Consider the following 15,175-nt stretch of genomic DNA (forward strand, 5'->3'; position numbering starts at 1 on the left):
CACACAGGGAACCTGCACTTACTGGACTCAGTCACCTCAAGTTAGGATTGCCTGACACTTATCATCATAAGAAAGGCCCTATTTTCGTGTATAACTTTGCTGAACAACCATTTCAGGCTGTAATTTTGCATGCCCGATTGGCTGCCTGCAGATGAAATTCTTTGAAAATGTCAGCAAAACTGCTCAGCCATTTCACAGACTGAGATTAGGGGAAACTATGTTGCTTGCAAATGTTAAAAAAATCTTACAATCTTTTAACTGAGAAGCTCTAGCACCTCTGTGTTTGAAATTTGGCAGTGGTGCCGGGGATGTGCCTTTTCCATTCCCTGTGAAAATTTGCTAGAATGTAGCCAATTTATAAGCCTCTGACTGTCTGTTTTCACATATTTAATAGAGACTTGTTAGCAAGGAGGAAAAGGAGGTGGGCCTGGTGAGGGAGAGAGATTGGGATGACCAGCTTGGGGGAACTGGGATGTGGGATTGAGGGGGACAGGGGATAGAAGAGGGCAGGGGGAGACTGGGACAAGGACAGACAGGCTGGAGGGGCTAGCAGCAGAAGGGTCTATAACCACTACAATACAATCTCATAGCTTGGAACAGAACCCGGGGGTCCTGCAGCACTTGCCTCCTCTTAGCAAATACTTGTGACACTCACTGGCAAAGTGCATGTCTCATCCTGCCTCTAAAGCAACAAATGCAGCCACCATGGCCACATGCGGCCACCAGGGGCTTTTCTTGCAGCCATAGGCTCCTGGGCTCTGATTTGGTTCCCCATAGAGGTACATATAGACTGTGATAAAGTCCCTGGTGCTCCTGGATGCACTGCCTTGGTTTTGGTTGCTGGGGCCGCCAGCAGGATTTGGGCCCTGTCCCTGCCCCCCTCTGGGCACACCTGGGCACAACGCTGGAGGAGCAGGCAGCACGTGAGTTTCCCACCTTCCCGGGGCAGTGGGGCTCAGGCTTTGGGCTTCAGCCCCAGGCTCCAGCTGCACGGCTTTGGGCTCTGTCCCTGGGCCCCATCCTCCAGCCGCAGGGCTTCGGGCTCTGGCTCCCCACTGCCTCCTCCACCCACCTCTGGCCCCTGCTGTCTCCCAGACTCTCCATCCTGTTCTCACTTTCAGGTGACATTGTAAATAAGAAACAGGCAGCGTTATCTCCCGTAAATGTAAACAAACTTATTTGTCTTAGCAATTGGCTGAACAAGAAGTAGGACTGAGTGGACTTGTAGGCGCTGAAGTTTTACATTGTTTTATTATTAATATTTTATATATTTGTAGTTACGTAAAAAAATCTACATGTCTAAGTTACACTTTCATGATAAAGAGATTGCACTACAGTACTGCTACGAGGTGAATTGAAAAATACTATTTTTTATCTTTTTATAGTGCAAATATTTGTAATCGAAATTAATATAAAGTGAGCACTGTACTCTTTGTATTCTGTGTTGTAATTGAAATCAATAGATTTGAAAATGTAGAAAAACATCCAAAAATATTTAAAATACATTTAAATTGGTATTCTGTTACTGTTTAACAATGTGCTTAAAACTGCGATTAGTCACAACTATTTTTTTTAGTCTTGTGATTAATTGCAATTAATTGTTTTAATCAGTTGACAGTCTGAATGATAACCTACTACTGCTATCAGTTACTGAAGTGGCAGAGGTCTGTGCTGTGGGTCAAAGGTTCTAACCCTACCGCTGAACCACGTGGTGTTAATATGGTTCCACATCATGGAATTTCTATTTGTGTGGTTCGTGTTTGTTTTCAGTTTACTTTTATAAAATTTAGACAATTATATTTACAAAAGTTACATTAAAAGACCCCCCCACACACACCCTTGCTTGATTCAGTGCACTTGATGGCCCATGCTCTGGGAATTGAGCAGGTTTGTGTCATAAAGGAGGCTGTTGTCTGCAGGACCCCCCTGTTTCATTTGTTGCTGAAGTTAGAAGGTCTGTAGTGAATGAGGCAGGAAACTGCAGGAGAAAGGATGGGCTCATGGTTAAGGCGATTGAATGGTGGCCTGGAGAACTGGATTCTATCCCTGTCTCTGCCAGTGAGCTCCTTATACCAAACTTAAGGAAGTGTAGCGTAATGATTAGTTCACTGGACTAGGATGCAGGAAACCTGGGTTCAACGCCTAGCTTTAGCACTGGTTTGTTGGGTGACCTCGGGCAAGTTATTTCACCTCCCTATGCCTCAGTTTTCCCATCTATAAAATGGGAATAATAGTACTGCCCTCCTTTGTAAAGCACTTTGAGATCCACGGATGAAAAGTTCTGTATAAGAGCTAGGAATTATTATTGGTTGTTCCTTATTTCCTGGGTAACCAACTTTTGAGCCACTTGGCCCCAGAGCCTCAAAAGTATTTAGCAGTCTAAGTCCACCCTGAGGTGCTACTGACATTTTCATAGCTGTCACCTACTCCAGTCCCCCCTTGCTACTGGTCAGCATTTGCAAAATTGAGCTGCCCAGGAGCTGTGGGATATATGTAATTAGGGTTCAGGCAGCGTCCGGCTGAAACCCCACAGCCCCCAAACTGGGATTCTCAAGCTAAGTGGGGGTAATATCTTTCTCACCAGTGGGGCTCAGCCCTAATCATGCCTAACACCTGCCACCTGTCAGACCCCACAGCAGGCAGGCTGCAGGCAGGCCACCCATAGGTTGAAGGGCAGCATGTCATCCACACGAAAATGGAGGCACAGGGCGAGCAGGAGCAAAGTAACAAGCATGAGCAGGAGACAGATTGTTTCAACTGCTGAGGCATGGGCTGCCTTCATGACTGTCCTGACTACAGTGCCTAACTCCAGGAGAGGGCTCATGGCTGAGATTCCCACGTGGAGCAATGCACTGAGCCATGTGCACAAAGTCAGCCACCTAGGTGCCTCAGCACCTCTCCTAGTCCCTCCCCTCTCCTCAGCAGATCACTCTTGACTCAATTAGGCAGCTCCTGCTGGCTTCCGAGAACCCCTTTCTGAGGCACCTGCCTCTCCCCAGGCACTTTACAGGGCAGCTGGTCAGGGAGCTCAGGGCTGGGAATTCCACTGGGTGGCGGAGCACCTCGATGTTGCAACACTTACGTACATGTAAGGCTCTAGGCCCTGGTGCCTGATCTGCAGAAGTGCTGAACCCTCGCAGCTGCAGCTGAAGTCAATGGGAGCTGTGCTTGAAGATACACAGTGCTACATAATGCCACATACTCTGAGCAATCAGGGTTCAGGTGTCTCAAATTGGGGATGTAAAATTACCGGACACGTCTGACCTTAATCTCTTGGTGCCTTTGTTCCCCATCTGTAAAATGGGAATAATACAGGGATGTTGTGCAGATAAATTCATGAATATTTGTGATGCACACAGATACTGTAATGATAAGCACTATAGAAAAGCTCATGAGGAAATTAATACCGGTGGTTGAATGGGGTGCAGTGAACAAGGCATGGGTGCCACACCTCTAATGGAGCTAAAATGAAATATTAAATAGCTGCTGGTTAAGTGAGCAATGACCATCCAGAGCACTGAATGAGGCAGGGGACCTGTAGAAAAAAATTGTATGGGATGATGTAATTAAAGACTGTACCATAATTCATATGCACAAGGGGGATGAACTAAGGTTGCATAGGCAGCCTTCATTCTGGCATTTCTTAACTTTTGAGTTCTTGACTTTGCATTCTTTTAATGGAGTTCATAGAATATCAGGGTTGGAAGGGACCTCAGGAGGTCATCTAGTCCAACCCCCTGCTCAAAACAGGACCAATCCCCAATTTTTGCCCCAGATCCCTAAATGGCCCCCTCAAGGATTGAACTCACAACCCTGGGTTTAGCAGGCCAATGCTCAGACCACTGAGCTATCCCTTCCCCCATTATGTAATATATAGGTGAGATCAAAAAGAAAAGGTTTCTATGAGGCACTTGAATGGTTCATGATGTGACTGAAAAATGCAAAAATAGAAAGGAAATAGTAGGGAAGAAAAAAAAAGCTTATTACTGCAGTATTGGGGGTCATATTAGCACTTAGACAAATAATACCAAGGAGAGTGCAATACATAATTCTTGGCACATTATATAGAACTTGTCAGCCAAAGTACTCAACAAAGGTGGGTCAGCATCAGTAACTTCCACTGGCTCATGGATTAGTAAACACAAAGAAGTCAAGGGCCAGTCCTTAGGAGTGGAGGAGTGCCTCACTAGAAGTACAGGGCCCTGAGCAACTCACAGGAGCAGGGCCTTACACTAATAAAAATGGACCCACCCTAGGACAACTGCACCCCAAAAATCTTAAAGACTGTGAAGTAATAAGAGAAATAGGAAAGTCTTTGTCAGGCCCAATTAAATGAAGATGCAGCTTCTGGATTGTTGCTAGAGCAGTTAAGAAAGGAGAATCTATTAAATTACAGACCTGTCAACAGTTGAGGAGAAAGATCCCAGGAGTGTGGGTAAGGGACAGAATTATATTGGGAATCAGATTAACAATAGACTTCTGAAGGATGGATTTATACACGTAAGACCATGTCTGACAGATTTGGTGAAACAAGTGGGAATATACAAACCAGAATGGAAAATAAAGGATGAATCAGTAATTTGTCTGAATTTCATGAAAACATTTTAATACTGTGCCATTTAATTACAAGTCGATTTCCAAAGTCAAAAAGCACAGTCCAGGGGAGATTTATTTACAGTGTTGTCTGTTGAAAAGTGTCTGTCTGCCCATGCTGTGCTCTCGGTGAAAGTTTCACATTTTTTAAACGTAATTCTATGGTCTAAACAGTACACAGTTTAAAAAAGAATTTATAACAAAACAACCAAACCCCACACAGAGACAAAAACTAGATTTGCAGAACTAGGACTAGGAGTCTAATCATTTATCATAATTGTAAGAAATTCTGAGAAATCATTAGCAATATTGAACAAACCAAACAACAGAAACGTATGTACATTTTGATGAATAAAAAAAGTAGGTAAACTCTTCCATGGCTTCTTGGTCAGTAAAAGCAACTTCACTGAAGAAACCCCCCCTGTTTTGGGTAGGTTTGTGATACATAAACTGACCCAAAGTTGTCATCAGTCTTTGTGCTCCTACGATCAATTGAAGCTGAAAGGCACAATGTAAACACGTGTCACAGCCATCCCATCATCTGGAAACACCGATGTTACTATGCCAAAGACTTGCTGTAAGTTATCAGTGGGGAAAAGATGCCCTATTGCTTAGAAGTTTCCACGTCTTGGCCTAACCTCACTTCTTGAAGCATGAGCTAAAAGCAAATACCCTGAGGAAACCGTGGCTTGGAGTTTCATAACAAGCGCATTCTTACACCATTTGGTTTCCAGTTTGGTTATCAGACATGTTTAATATGATAAAAATCAGCTAGTAACTGACTAAACATGAAGGGTTCAGAAAACCTAGAGGCCTTTTCATGTCCCTTTTCTCCATGTCAAATGCCTGGAAGTTTTTGTATGATACATATGCGTATGTAACATGCTCTGAACCTCATTCATCATTAAAAGCAGTGAATTATCTACCCCTCCCACTGCTGAAACAGGAATAGTGCGAATAGGGGCAAACCTTTAAAATTGCATCAGGCATCATGGTTACAGTGATGAAATGCTGAACAGAACATGGCTTCTCATACCAGCACGTCAATAAACATTCCACTAGAAATTCCAACTATCCTCGTAAAATAGAGTCCCCTCCTTAATCCTATGAAGTGCCTACCACCCATGCCTCCCCCAACTATTCCATCCCACCATAATCAAATACACACAAAAATAGACATTATTTGTACACAATTCTGCCTTTTCATGATTTCAATAAGACTTGGGTAATGCAGTTAAAAAACTAGAACGTGCTTTTGGATCTTCCGACAGGCCCCCCAAGTCTGGGAACGCATCACCCAGCTACCCTGTCAATAGCGTGTGTGCAAGCAAAGAATGATGAGAGTCAACAGAAGGCAGTGTTAAAATAAATTCTACAATAAGGGTGAACTGCAACCCTGCACAAAGGCCTATGCACCTCTTAAAAAAACTTAACACAAGTGGTGCCAAGTCTCTAGGGGCTTCTACTTGAGTGGGAGGCTGGGGGATGGGGTTGAATTTCATCCAAGTGAATGATGTACCAAATCTGTGGCACTCTCCAATCCAGTGAAATATATCCTGATGTGGATTTGACAGTTGGGTGGTGGGGAGCGGGAAATACTATTGCACTTACATGACACCCCCCCACTCCAGTAGCCTCAAACACATCAGAGTTTTGGCTTCAACTAAGAAACGGCCACCCACTGGCATCCAATGAGTAGGAGGATGCAGTGAGTTGTAAAGAGGAAGTCATGGGGCCCCTAACGCAGGTGTGGTCAGTAAACCCACATGTACAATGGAGAACAAAAGGGATTTTTTAAAACAACACACTTAACACGAAGTACATTTTTTGGCTAAAAAGGATTTAGACGTTTCACTGAAACGTCCCAGTAAATATATGTCCAATAATCAAGCTCATGATGCTGAAAGTGTATCCACCTCAAGGCCTAAGAAACAAATATGCTCTTGTGCTAAAGGGGATAGCAGCCACTCTCTTAAAATAAAAGACTGGCTCAATATTCATTCTGAAGCGAAGGCGAGAGAGAAACCAGCAGACCTCTCTGCTAGTAAGCACATTGGTTTGCTTGGAACACATTCCCCGTGCATAGGATTGGAAGGATCAGGTTTTGATTGTCTTGATTACTTTTGACAGATGATACGGGCGAGCATTTCTCACTATCTTTTTCAGTGTTCATGAGTGGAAATTTTTGTACTAACGGGAATTTAAAAATTTTAAATCAAGGCAATATTTGTATAAACTGTAGTGACCGATTGTCCAAAATACAGAATAGTTCACATTGCTGTCTGTTAATTGAACTGACAGCAACAGAGGAGGAAGCTAGATATCTACAAGAGCAACATATCATATGATATGTTCTTAATTTTCCCTCTCTGTACATTTTTTATTGTTAGTGATGGAATTTCTTTTCAGCCATTTCAGCTAAAGGGCAAAAATGACAGTTGCAAACATTTGCTAATTAAAACCTAACCTTTCCAACACTAACTCTAAACAGATGGTCACTAAAACCAGCAAAACAGAGCACTGAAGCCATTTGGGACTTCAGTCTGCTAACCATCTGCAGAGTTTTCATCATGGACCCATCCCTGCTTGCACTGAAGTCAATGGGTCACATTCATCCCTGGTAGAAAATTCATCTGTCCAACTCCCCAGGGATGAATTTAGCCAAATAAGTTAACCGACGTTTTGTCACTCACTGACTTCAACAGAAGCAATCAGGTCATCTATCTGCCTTTCCTTCAAAAGATAGTTGAAGACCCATCCCGGAAATCATCTGAAAATTTACTTGCGATAGTTTTTGAAGCAAGCTGATGTTTTATTTTTCTAAATTTTTCCACTGCATTTTTTTAAATCAGTAGTTTTCAAAAGTGATTTATTTTTTAATTTGGAAAAAAAAAAAATCCCACTAAGCAACTAAGGTGATCAATCAATAGTGGCAAGTAAGAAATCAACAACTCAGGATGATAAAGACTGCAAAGAGTAACAAGAAGAAATCAGCACCTCAACACATACATGAGGAACTCAACAGTAATGGAAAACAAAGAGGAAAAATGAAGACAAAACCCAACAGGTTACATTTTTCATTTACCATTTTCAAAGAAAAAATATTTTAAAAAAAATCTAATAGGTTTCGCACATAAAAATACCTCTTTTTGAAACAGACCATTTTTTGACCTAAGTTTTCATTTGAAAAATGTTAAGAGGCTCTAGTGACTATACCTAAAAATAAACATCTACAGGTCTCCCCTAGAAGGCACCTTCCCTCAGATATGTATGAGCAAATAGAGTTCAAACGAGATCAAATTCCTGAGGGAAGAGGCTGCCTTGAAAATTCCGACTGGCCACATTTGCCACGGCCTCTCCTTTGAAAAAAAGTGGCCAATTCTTCTTGCTTTCGTTATCCCAAAGAAGGCATCATTTCTACACCCAACTTTATATACAGAGAAAAGCTCTGGCAGCTATACAAAATACTCTTATAAACATAGAATAATTACTGAACTATTTACAAAAGCAGCTCAACTCAATGCAGGCATGTTCTTCACAACAGCAAGATTACAGCAGTATTTGCATGTCTTCCCTGATACGCAGCTTGAGCTATGGTACATTTGGACATCAGAGGGGGAAAAAAGGGCTTCATATATTTAGCACAATCGATGTCATTATCCTAGAAAGTTTTTGGTGGAACTTTGCCTTTCAACTTGTGAAAGAAAACTTTGGACACGTGTACATAAGAGATAATTTAACTGCCTCTTATAATTAAATAGGATTTTTTTTCCTCTGAACTTTCTCACAGAAAAGGAAATGAAAGAAAAATGATCTCCCACCAAAAATTTCCTTTTTCTTCTAAGTGCTACTATTTTCGACACTTTATGTGTAATTCGCTGAGCTAAAGCAGTGGAACATGAAGACCAAGCAGGTCCCAAAGACGACAAAAAATGCAAGACAAAAAAAAAATAAGTTAACATTTATCAAAACATTTTTACAGCAAGCAATCTGCCTAAATTTAAATAGTTTTCCTTTCAAAACCCACCTTTCAGCCAGCGCTCACCCCTATCAAATAGTCATGCAGTGCTAAATTTAACAACTGCTTAAAAGCTGTAGCCCAAGTTGAAGAAAGCACTCAGCTGTTTCTGGTACCACAGGAAACGTTCCCTTCTCTGACATCAGTGGTTTTCTCTGACATCAGTGCTTGTTTTGAGCATGTGAAGTGTACTAAGAGTGTCTCCGTTTAGGATAAAAGGATGAGAACTGCACAGTCTGACATTCTTCCTTCCCGCTTGAGTGGAACTCTTGGAATTTCACATGTCTGAGGCAAGAAGAGACTTGACCGACAGTCAAGAGCCATTGTATAGCTCCAAGAGCAGGACGTGGCCTTTATTTCGTACAATAAGCAGCACAAGGAACAGTGTTAAAATGATCCGTGTGTTACTGAAGTCCCACCAACTGTTATCACTGAAATGGCACTAGACAAATTCTGAACCTGTGGCAGATCAGCAGTGTCCTACAAAAAAGGGCTATGGGTTAAATTCATTCCTATGCAGAAAGCCAGGACAAAGTCTCTACACCAGGGGTCTCCAAACTACGGCCCGCAGGCCGGATCCTGCCTGGGGCTTCCATTTGTCTGGCCCTCCGACCAACAGGGGACAAGCGAACAGCTGAGTAGGCATGCCGAGCAGGCAAGGGGAGGGGCCGCTGGCAGCAGCTCGCACCGGGGGAAGGGGGCTCAGCTGAGCTGTGCGGAGGGGTGGGTGCCCCCAGCAGCCAGTGTCCCCGCGAAAGGGGAGCCAACTTAGGGGAGAGTTGCTGCTGCAGCTGAGCAGGCACGGACCCCTGCCTTAGAGTAAAAATACAAGCCAGAAGCATCTCCAATAAATGGAGTAAAGAAGATAGAAATTAACAAATTTCATAATGGTTAAATTTTAACTACAGCACTAATAGGACCAAACAGTCCCAACCAACAATGGGAACCTGGAGCTTCTCTTACCAAAGTGCAGCCAAACTTTCAGTCCTGTGTCATTTTCTCCAGCAGAGCAGGCACGCCTAGCAGGCACAGGGAGAAGGGAGCAGGCCCGGGGCAGAGCAGACCCAAAAAGGGGAGCCTGATTTACAATTTAAAGCAATACTGACAATTTTTTTAACGGTTTTGCATATATTTAATTTCTTTCACAGTCGCTACGGCCCGCGAAGCCCCTTTAAAAAGCTAATATGGCCCTCGGCTCATAAAGTTTGGAGACCCCTGCTCTACACCATTTAAGCCCTACTTGGTGTAACAGGTGGAAGGATGGTCAAGTGGTTAGGTCACTAGCGGGAGACCTGGGTTCTATTCCATGCTGCATGCCAAACTGCCTGTATGGTCTTTGGGACAGCTACACTGTAAGCTGGGGGTTTGCTTCCCAGCTTGAGGAGCCATACCTGTGGCTAGCTCTCAGTATAGCTGAAGTGGCAGGAGGTGCTAGCTGCCTGAATACAATCCCATGCAAAACCCTAGGCACATCCTTTGGGTGACTAACCCCTCACACCGCTGTAGCTACATTCAGGCTAGCACCTGTGTGTCTCCTGCAGCTGCTGGGAATCACAGCCCCAACTTGAGGTATAGACAGGTATAGGTTTAGTATCCACTCTGGGGATAACATAGGGGCATTATAAGGACCAACACATTAAAGTTTGCGGAGTGCTCAGACATTATAGTAATGGGGCCCTTATAGATACCTGAGATACCTAGACAGAGCTCTGCTCAGGGTGGGAGAGAAGACTTTCACCATAAGGAATTGTCTACTCCTGGAAAGTTTTTTCAGCAAAAGCGAAGGAGTGAATGTAACCCGATATAATTACACAAGTATAACTCCTGTGGGGACACACTTACTCTGGCATAGGAGTCCCTTTTTTTCATTTTAGTGTACGTTGCTTGGGAAGGGATGTAAGCACAACCAAAAAGAGTCACTTGTATACCAGAATAAGCGTGTCCACACAGTGGGTTTAACTGCTTACACTTAGCAGCGTTGATCAGGCCTTTCAGCTTCCCTCAGCCTGGGCAGGAGGTGGCATGCTCCATTGTGTGAATGGCTAAGGGGATATTTTACATTGCACATGGGGGTTGCTTGGGAGAGCTGGCAGGAGCCAGGAGAGTCTCAGATACTTTCCCCCACAGAATTTTGAGTACCGTGAGACTCTTTTGTGCGTCATTTTCTACGGGCTTCAACCTGTTGTGCCCATTGAAGTCAAAAGCAAACTCCCAGGGTCAGCTTCTCTTCTAACTCTGACTGGCATAAATCAGGACTATCTCCATTGACTTTAACGGAGGGCTCTTTGGAGACACCTGCGCCTAGCACCACTGAACTACTTACACCGAGCAGATTTACAGCTACAGCTGGAGGCCCCTCTAGTGAGCGATGGGGTCTGTTATTCACAGAAGCATTTGTCTGTGCTAGCTGCATGAAGGAAAAGGGAATTCAGCCTAAGAGCAGCTCCCCTAAACATCATGGCAAAGCTGCATTTTAAAGTATACAAGTACCTATTCAGAAGTTAAATACAATTAAAATAAAGCCACTGGATGCTTTTCTTTAAAATGTAACTCACTGTAGGCACTTCGTAACCAGATGGGAGATTATTTTTGGTGAGAGGCTTTTTTTTTTTTTTTTTTTTTTGTGATACAGCCCACATCACTTGATCCAAGGATCTGATCTAGGAACAACATTAGCATTGCAGAGTCTGCTCCATTTACAAACAAGTACCTAGGGAGTTAATTCACAGGGCTACTGAAAGAAGGACTTTCAGGAGGCCTAGTCTCATAGCAGCATTGAAGGTTAACTGGCACACAGAGGAGCGGTTTTCTTTCTATACATTTAAAATAGAAGAGAGAGCGAGCGCCGGCAGCCTCAGGGAACAGTGTTGTTGGGCGTATGCCAGAGGTGCGGCATTTTCCTTGGGATCCCTTTTAACTGCATCATCAAAGTAAAGCGAGCTTCAAGTTGCAGCAAGCAGGGCTGGGAATCCCATGCTCTGCTGCACGCATTGACTGAGGAAGTAGTTCAGGGTCCCCGAGATGAAGCTTCCTCATCTGAAGCGACGGTTGGGTTGCTCGTCAGCCGAACACGCTGTCATTTACCGCTGTCCGAGTTGGTGTCCGTGTTTCTTTCTGGATCTGACGGTGCTGAATATGGAGCTTCCACGCTGTGCCCCATTCCATATGCAAAGTAAATGATAAAGCCTGTGGGAGCGAAGGAGGGGAAACGTCAGCACTATAACCAAGCGAAAGCTACTTTTCACACTTATGGGCCGCTTAGTCTCAATAAAATGTATTGGCAGCTAACACTAATCTTGCTAACGCTTGAGATCGTAGCAATATCCAGCATTGCAACTAAAGTCAATGAGGTTAACCCCTTAAGGACACGCGGGAGGGCAGAATTTGGCCGTACACATTCAAAATAAGTTTGGTTTCTCAACCTCAAATGGCGAAAAAGACACATTTTTAAACTCACCCACAAACATCCAGACAGCAAACCGTATCCAGGTCCCTTTATCCAGCTGCATCATGAGATAAACATTCACAAAAATACTCAGAATAGGAAGTAGAGGCAAAAGAGGTACCTGAAAAGAAAGAGAGGCCAGTGACGTCCACAGGTCATGATACCACAGAGACATGAATGTCCCTTGTAAGCCGGAAGCTGTGCTAACATCCAAGCCTCATCTGCCAGAGGCTCCTGGAGAAGTGATGAGTCTGTCAAAACGCAGCTCTCCATTCTCCAAGGTGAGGACCACCATGAGCACCAGCCCCGCGTGCGCAGAAAGCCCTTTGGCTTGGATTTCCCCTCCAGGTGACGCCACAAACTAATCATCTTCCTTCCAAAGCCCTTTCCACTACCCTGCTCTGATACTGTTAGCTGCACTGTCTTCATCCTCCTCTACCTGGGAGTCAGCTTTGGTTCCTCGCTGTCTTTTTCATCTCACATCCAGGACCCCACCTAATCCTGTTCCTGCTCCTCCTACAATTCATCCCCCTCCTCTGTGGCCTCCCTCTCTACCCGCTCTCCTTATCCCAGTCCACCCAAAGAGCTGCTGCCAAAACCATCTCCCTTCACTGCTGCTCTGGCCACATCATCCTATTTCTTGACTCTCTGCAAAAGATTCCTCTATTCCAGCCTCTCCTCTTCACCTCCTGGGCTCTGCGCTCCCACTTACATTTCAGCCCTCCTCTCTTCCACTTCCCCCGCCTGCTTCCTCTGTTCTGCCCCAAGTGCCACTCTTCTCACGCTCTCCTAACTTGGTGCCTCCCTGCCCACAGGACAGCCTCACAGTTAACATATGCAAAGCTCCTTCATTCTCCTACGTCAAAACCCTGCCCATTCCTTGGCACATTCCAGCTTCAGTGACCACCTGTTGCTTCCTTTCTGTACTGCACCGACTATTTGTTCTGAACTGAATCAGTTTGTGCCCACAGAACATAAGCCCCTCAGGGTTTTGATCTGTGATTTGCTTGGCTCAGCTTCTCTTGCTGCGCAGCACTCTGCTAGATAATACAAGAGAATGAAGTCTGTCTCCAGGGGCTTGGTAGAGGGGCAGTCAGTTGTTAACACACTAATCTTTTGCTTTTGGGAATCTGGGTTTAATTTTGGTTTGGATCACAAGAGGAAAGTGAGTTTGGCAATCTCTGCCTCGCTCCCGCAGGACATTTCTCTACATATTCGAGGGCTAGTGCTGGAACAACAGGAGCGCTCGCAGTCAGGTTGGAGCTGCACTGGCAGTGGTGTGGGATGGCTTGCCCAGTGTCCCTGCCTGAACTAGGCCCACCTTTAGCCAAGAAGATCAGCCCCTCACTAATATGCACCACAATTCCCTCTCTCTTTTTTCCTCTCACACACATGCACAGCCAGCTCCCAAACAGCTCTTTGCCATTCCTTCCTCACAGGCTGCTTACCTTAAACGAGAGCTTGGTTTTGCTTTCAGGTTGTCTCCAAATAATTAAACCGACAATGAGGCAAAGGAGAACGAGTATGGCAATCACGACGATAGCCCCCGGAGTCCCTTTTATCAGCAGGTCTTTGCCAAGGACAGTAAAGCTACAGCAGCTGACGATAAGTAAACCTGAGAACAAGACGGGCCAATGTTTATTGAATTGTGACTGAGCAAAACATTTGTAATTTCTGAGCCAGCCTCTGCATGTTCAGCTTCACTGTTTGAGGGATTTATTTTTAAACCAGTCATTTAATCTATGGTTTTCTATGTCTGTTTTGTTGCCTCAGGCAAGCGTATGGGCTTCCAAACAGTTAATCAAACGTATAAATTATCGATTAAGATGCCAAGAAGAGTTTGAATGAGCTTCCCTAGACTGGCAGCTGGCTCACTGCAAGAGAGATGCCAGTTCACAGTACTCACCTATGATACAAGATGAGATGTTCACCACCAAACCAGAGAGTCTGGAGGGATCTGAGTTTGGGGGAAACAGAATGCCTTTTATGGAATACTTCTCCTCCTCTTCAGGCAGAAACGCAGCCTGCGATTCACTGGTGCTTGCAGACTCGTTGGTGTCTGGCTCCTCCGTTGTACTAGCCATCTGGTAGGCCAGGTTAGGCTGCTCTGGCTGGTACCTTGGAGAAGGAAAACAAAACCAAAAGAGCACTGCCTTGGTACAGTAAACTGTCATCCAGAATTAGAAGAAAGCTTGCTCAGAGCTCTCCACATGGTTACGGACACCTGCGAGGCTTCAGAAGACATGCTGTGGCCAAAATTTACTGAAATGGGAGCCACACTGGCTACTTGTCTGGAGCCGAAGGGAACCACCTGGTATGCACAGATGGAGGACACTGCTCAGGGATTAGGCAACTGGGGGTTGGAGCACACAAATGGGGGCTGGAGTATGGAATACATATTGTAGGCAGCAATCCTGGATTTGGGAGGAGCATGGACTAGATGTCCTAATAGGTCCTTTCCCACACTCTTGTGTTATCGTCCCAGAATTCAATGCTCTGTCCTTCAGCTGAGCAGAGGCTGCTCAGATCTAGATGGAGGATTGCACGTTGGGTCACATAGGCCCCGATTCTTGGGTGTGTCTGAGCTGTGCTCAGCAGAGGAACCAGGGACGGGAGACAAAGGTGGCTTTTATGTCACCTTTGAATGCCCCCAAATCCCTTGGGCAGCTGGAGACCAGTTCACCCCGTTGAGCAATTTAGAACAGCCTCAGGGCAGCTCTGTCACACCAGCTTCTAGCAGACCCCCACAGGGCCATCACCCCAGTGGAGTAGCACCAAAACACAGTACCTAAGCAGTGGGTTGTGACAGTGAGTAATGGATATGGCAGTAGGGAACTGGCTGGCTCTTTTAATCATTCATTTCCAGACTTTCTAATGTTTGGGAGTTAATTTTGAAGGAACAGCTATTTCGGTTTGGAGGCGGGATAGCTGGACTAACAGCTAGACAGCTGGCATGCTGTAGCTGCTGTTTATTATACAAAACTTGATCATCTCACAGTTGCCTTGTCCTTGTTCCTCCCCCACCCCATCTATCGATTTGCTGTATCTGCCTATTGTCTCATATGTTAAGATGGTAAGCTGTCTGCAGCAGGGACTGGTTTTCATTACGTGTGTCCAGT

At 44.8% G+C, this 15,175-nt stretch overlaps 1 protein-coding gene across 3 annotated transcripts in view; it reads right to left on the reverse strand.

Moving 5' to 3' along the window:
- Positions 1-4,585: 4,585 nt before the first annotated feature.
- The window catches only part of SLC7A1 (solute carrier family 7 member 1), a 58,111-nt gene continuing 47,521 nt past the window's right edge, over positions 4,586-15,175 (reverse strand). For all 3 annotated transcript variants that reach the window (XM_007064781.4, XM_043531362.1, XM_043531366.1), the window contains exons 9-12: positions 13,963-14,174; positions 13,505-13,671; positions 12,069-12,177; positions 4,586-11,797 (exon numbers count right to left, since the gene is read on the reverse strand). In XM_007064781.4, the coding sequence (XP_007064843.1) occupies positions 11,688-11,797; positions 12,069-12,177; positions 13,505-13,671; positions 13,963-14,174 (598 nt within the window). In that variant the 3' untranslated portion in view covers positions 4,586-11,687. The remainder of the gene's footprint in view (positions 11,798-12,068; positions 12,178-13,504; positions 13,672-13,962; positions 14,175-15,175) is intronic.

The sequence above is a fragment of the Chelonia mydas genome, chromosome 1, assembly GCF_015237465.2.
Source record: "Chelonia mydas isolate rCheMyd1 chromosome 1, rCheMyd1.pri.v2, whole genome shotgun sequence".
NCBI lineage: Eukaryota > Metazoa > Chordata > Testudines > Cheloniidae > Chelonia > Chelonia mydas.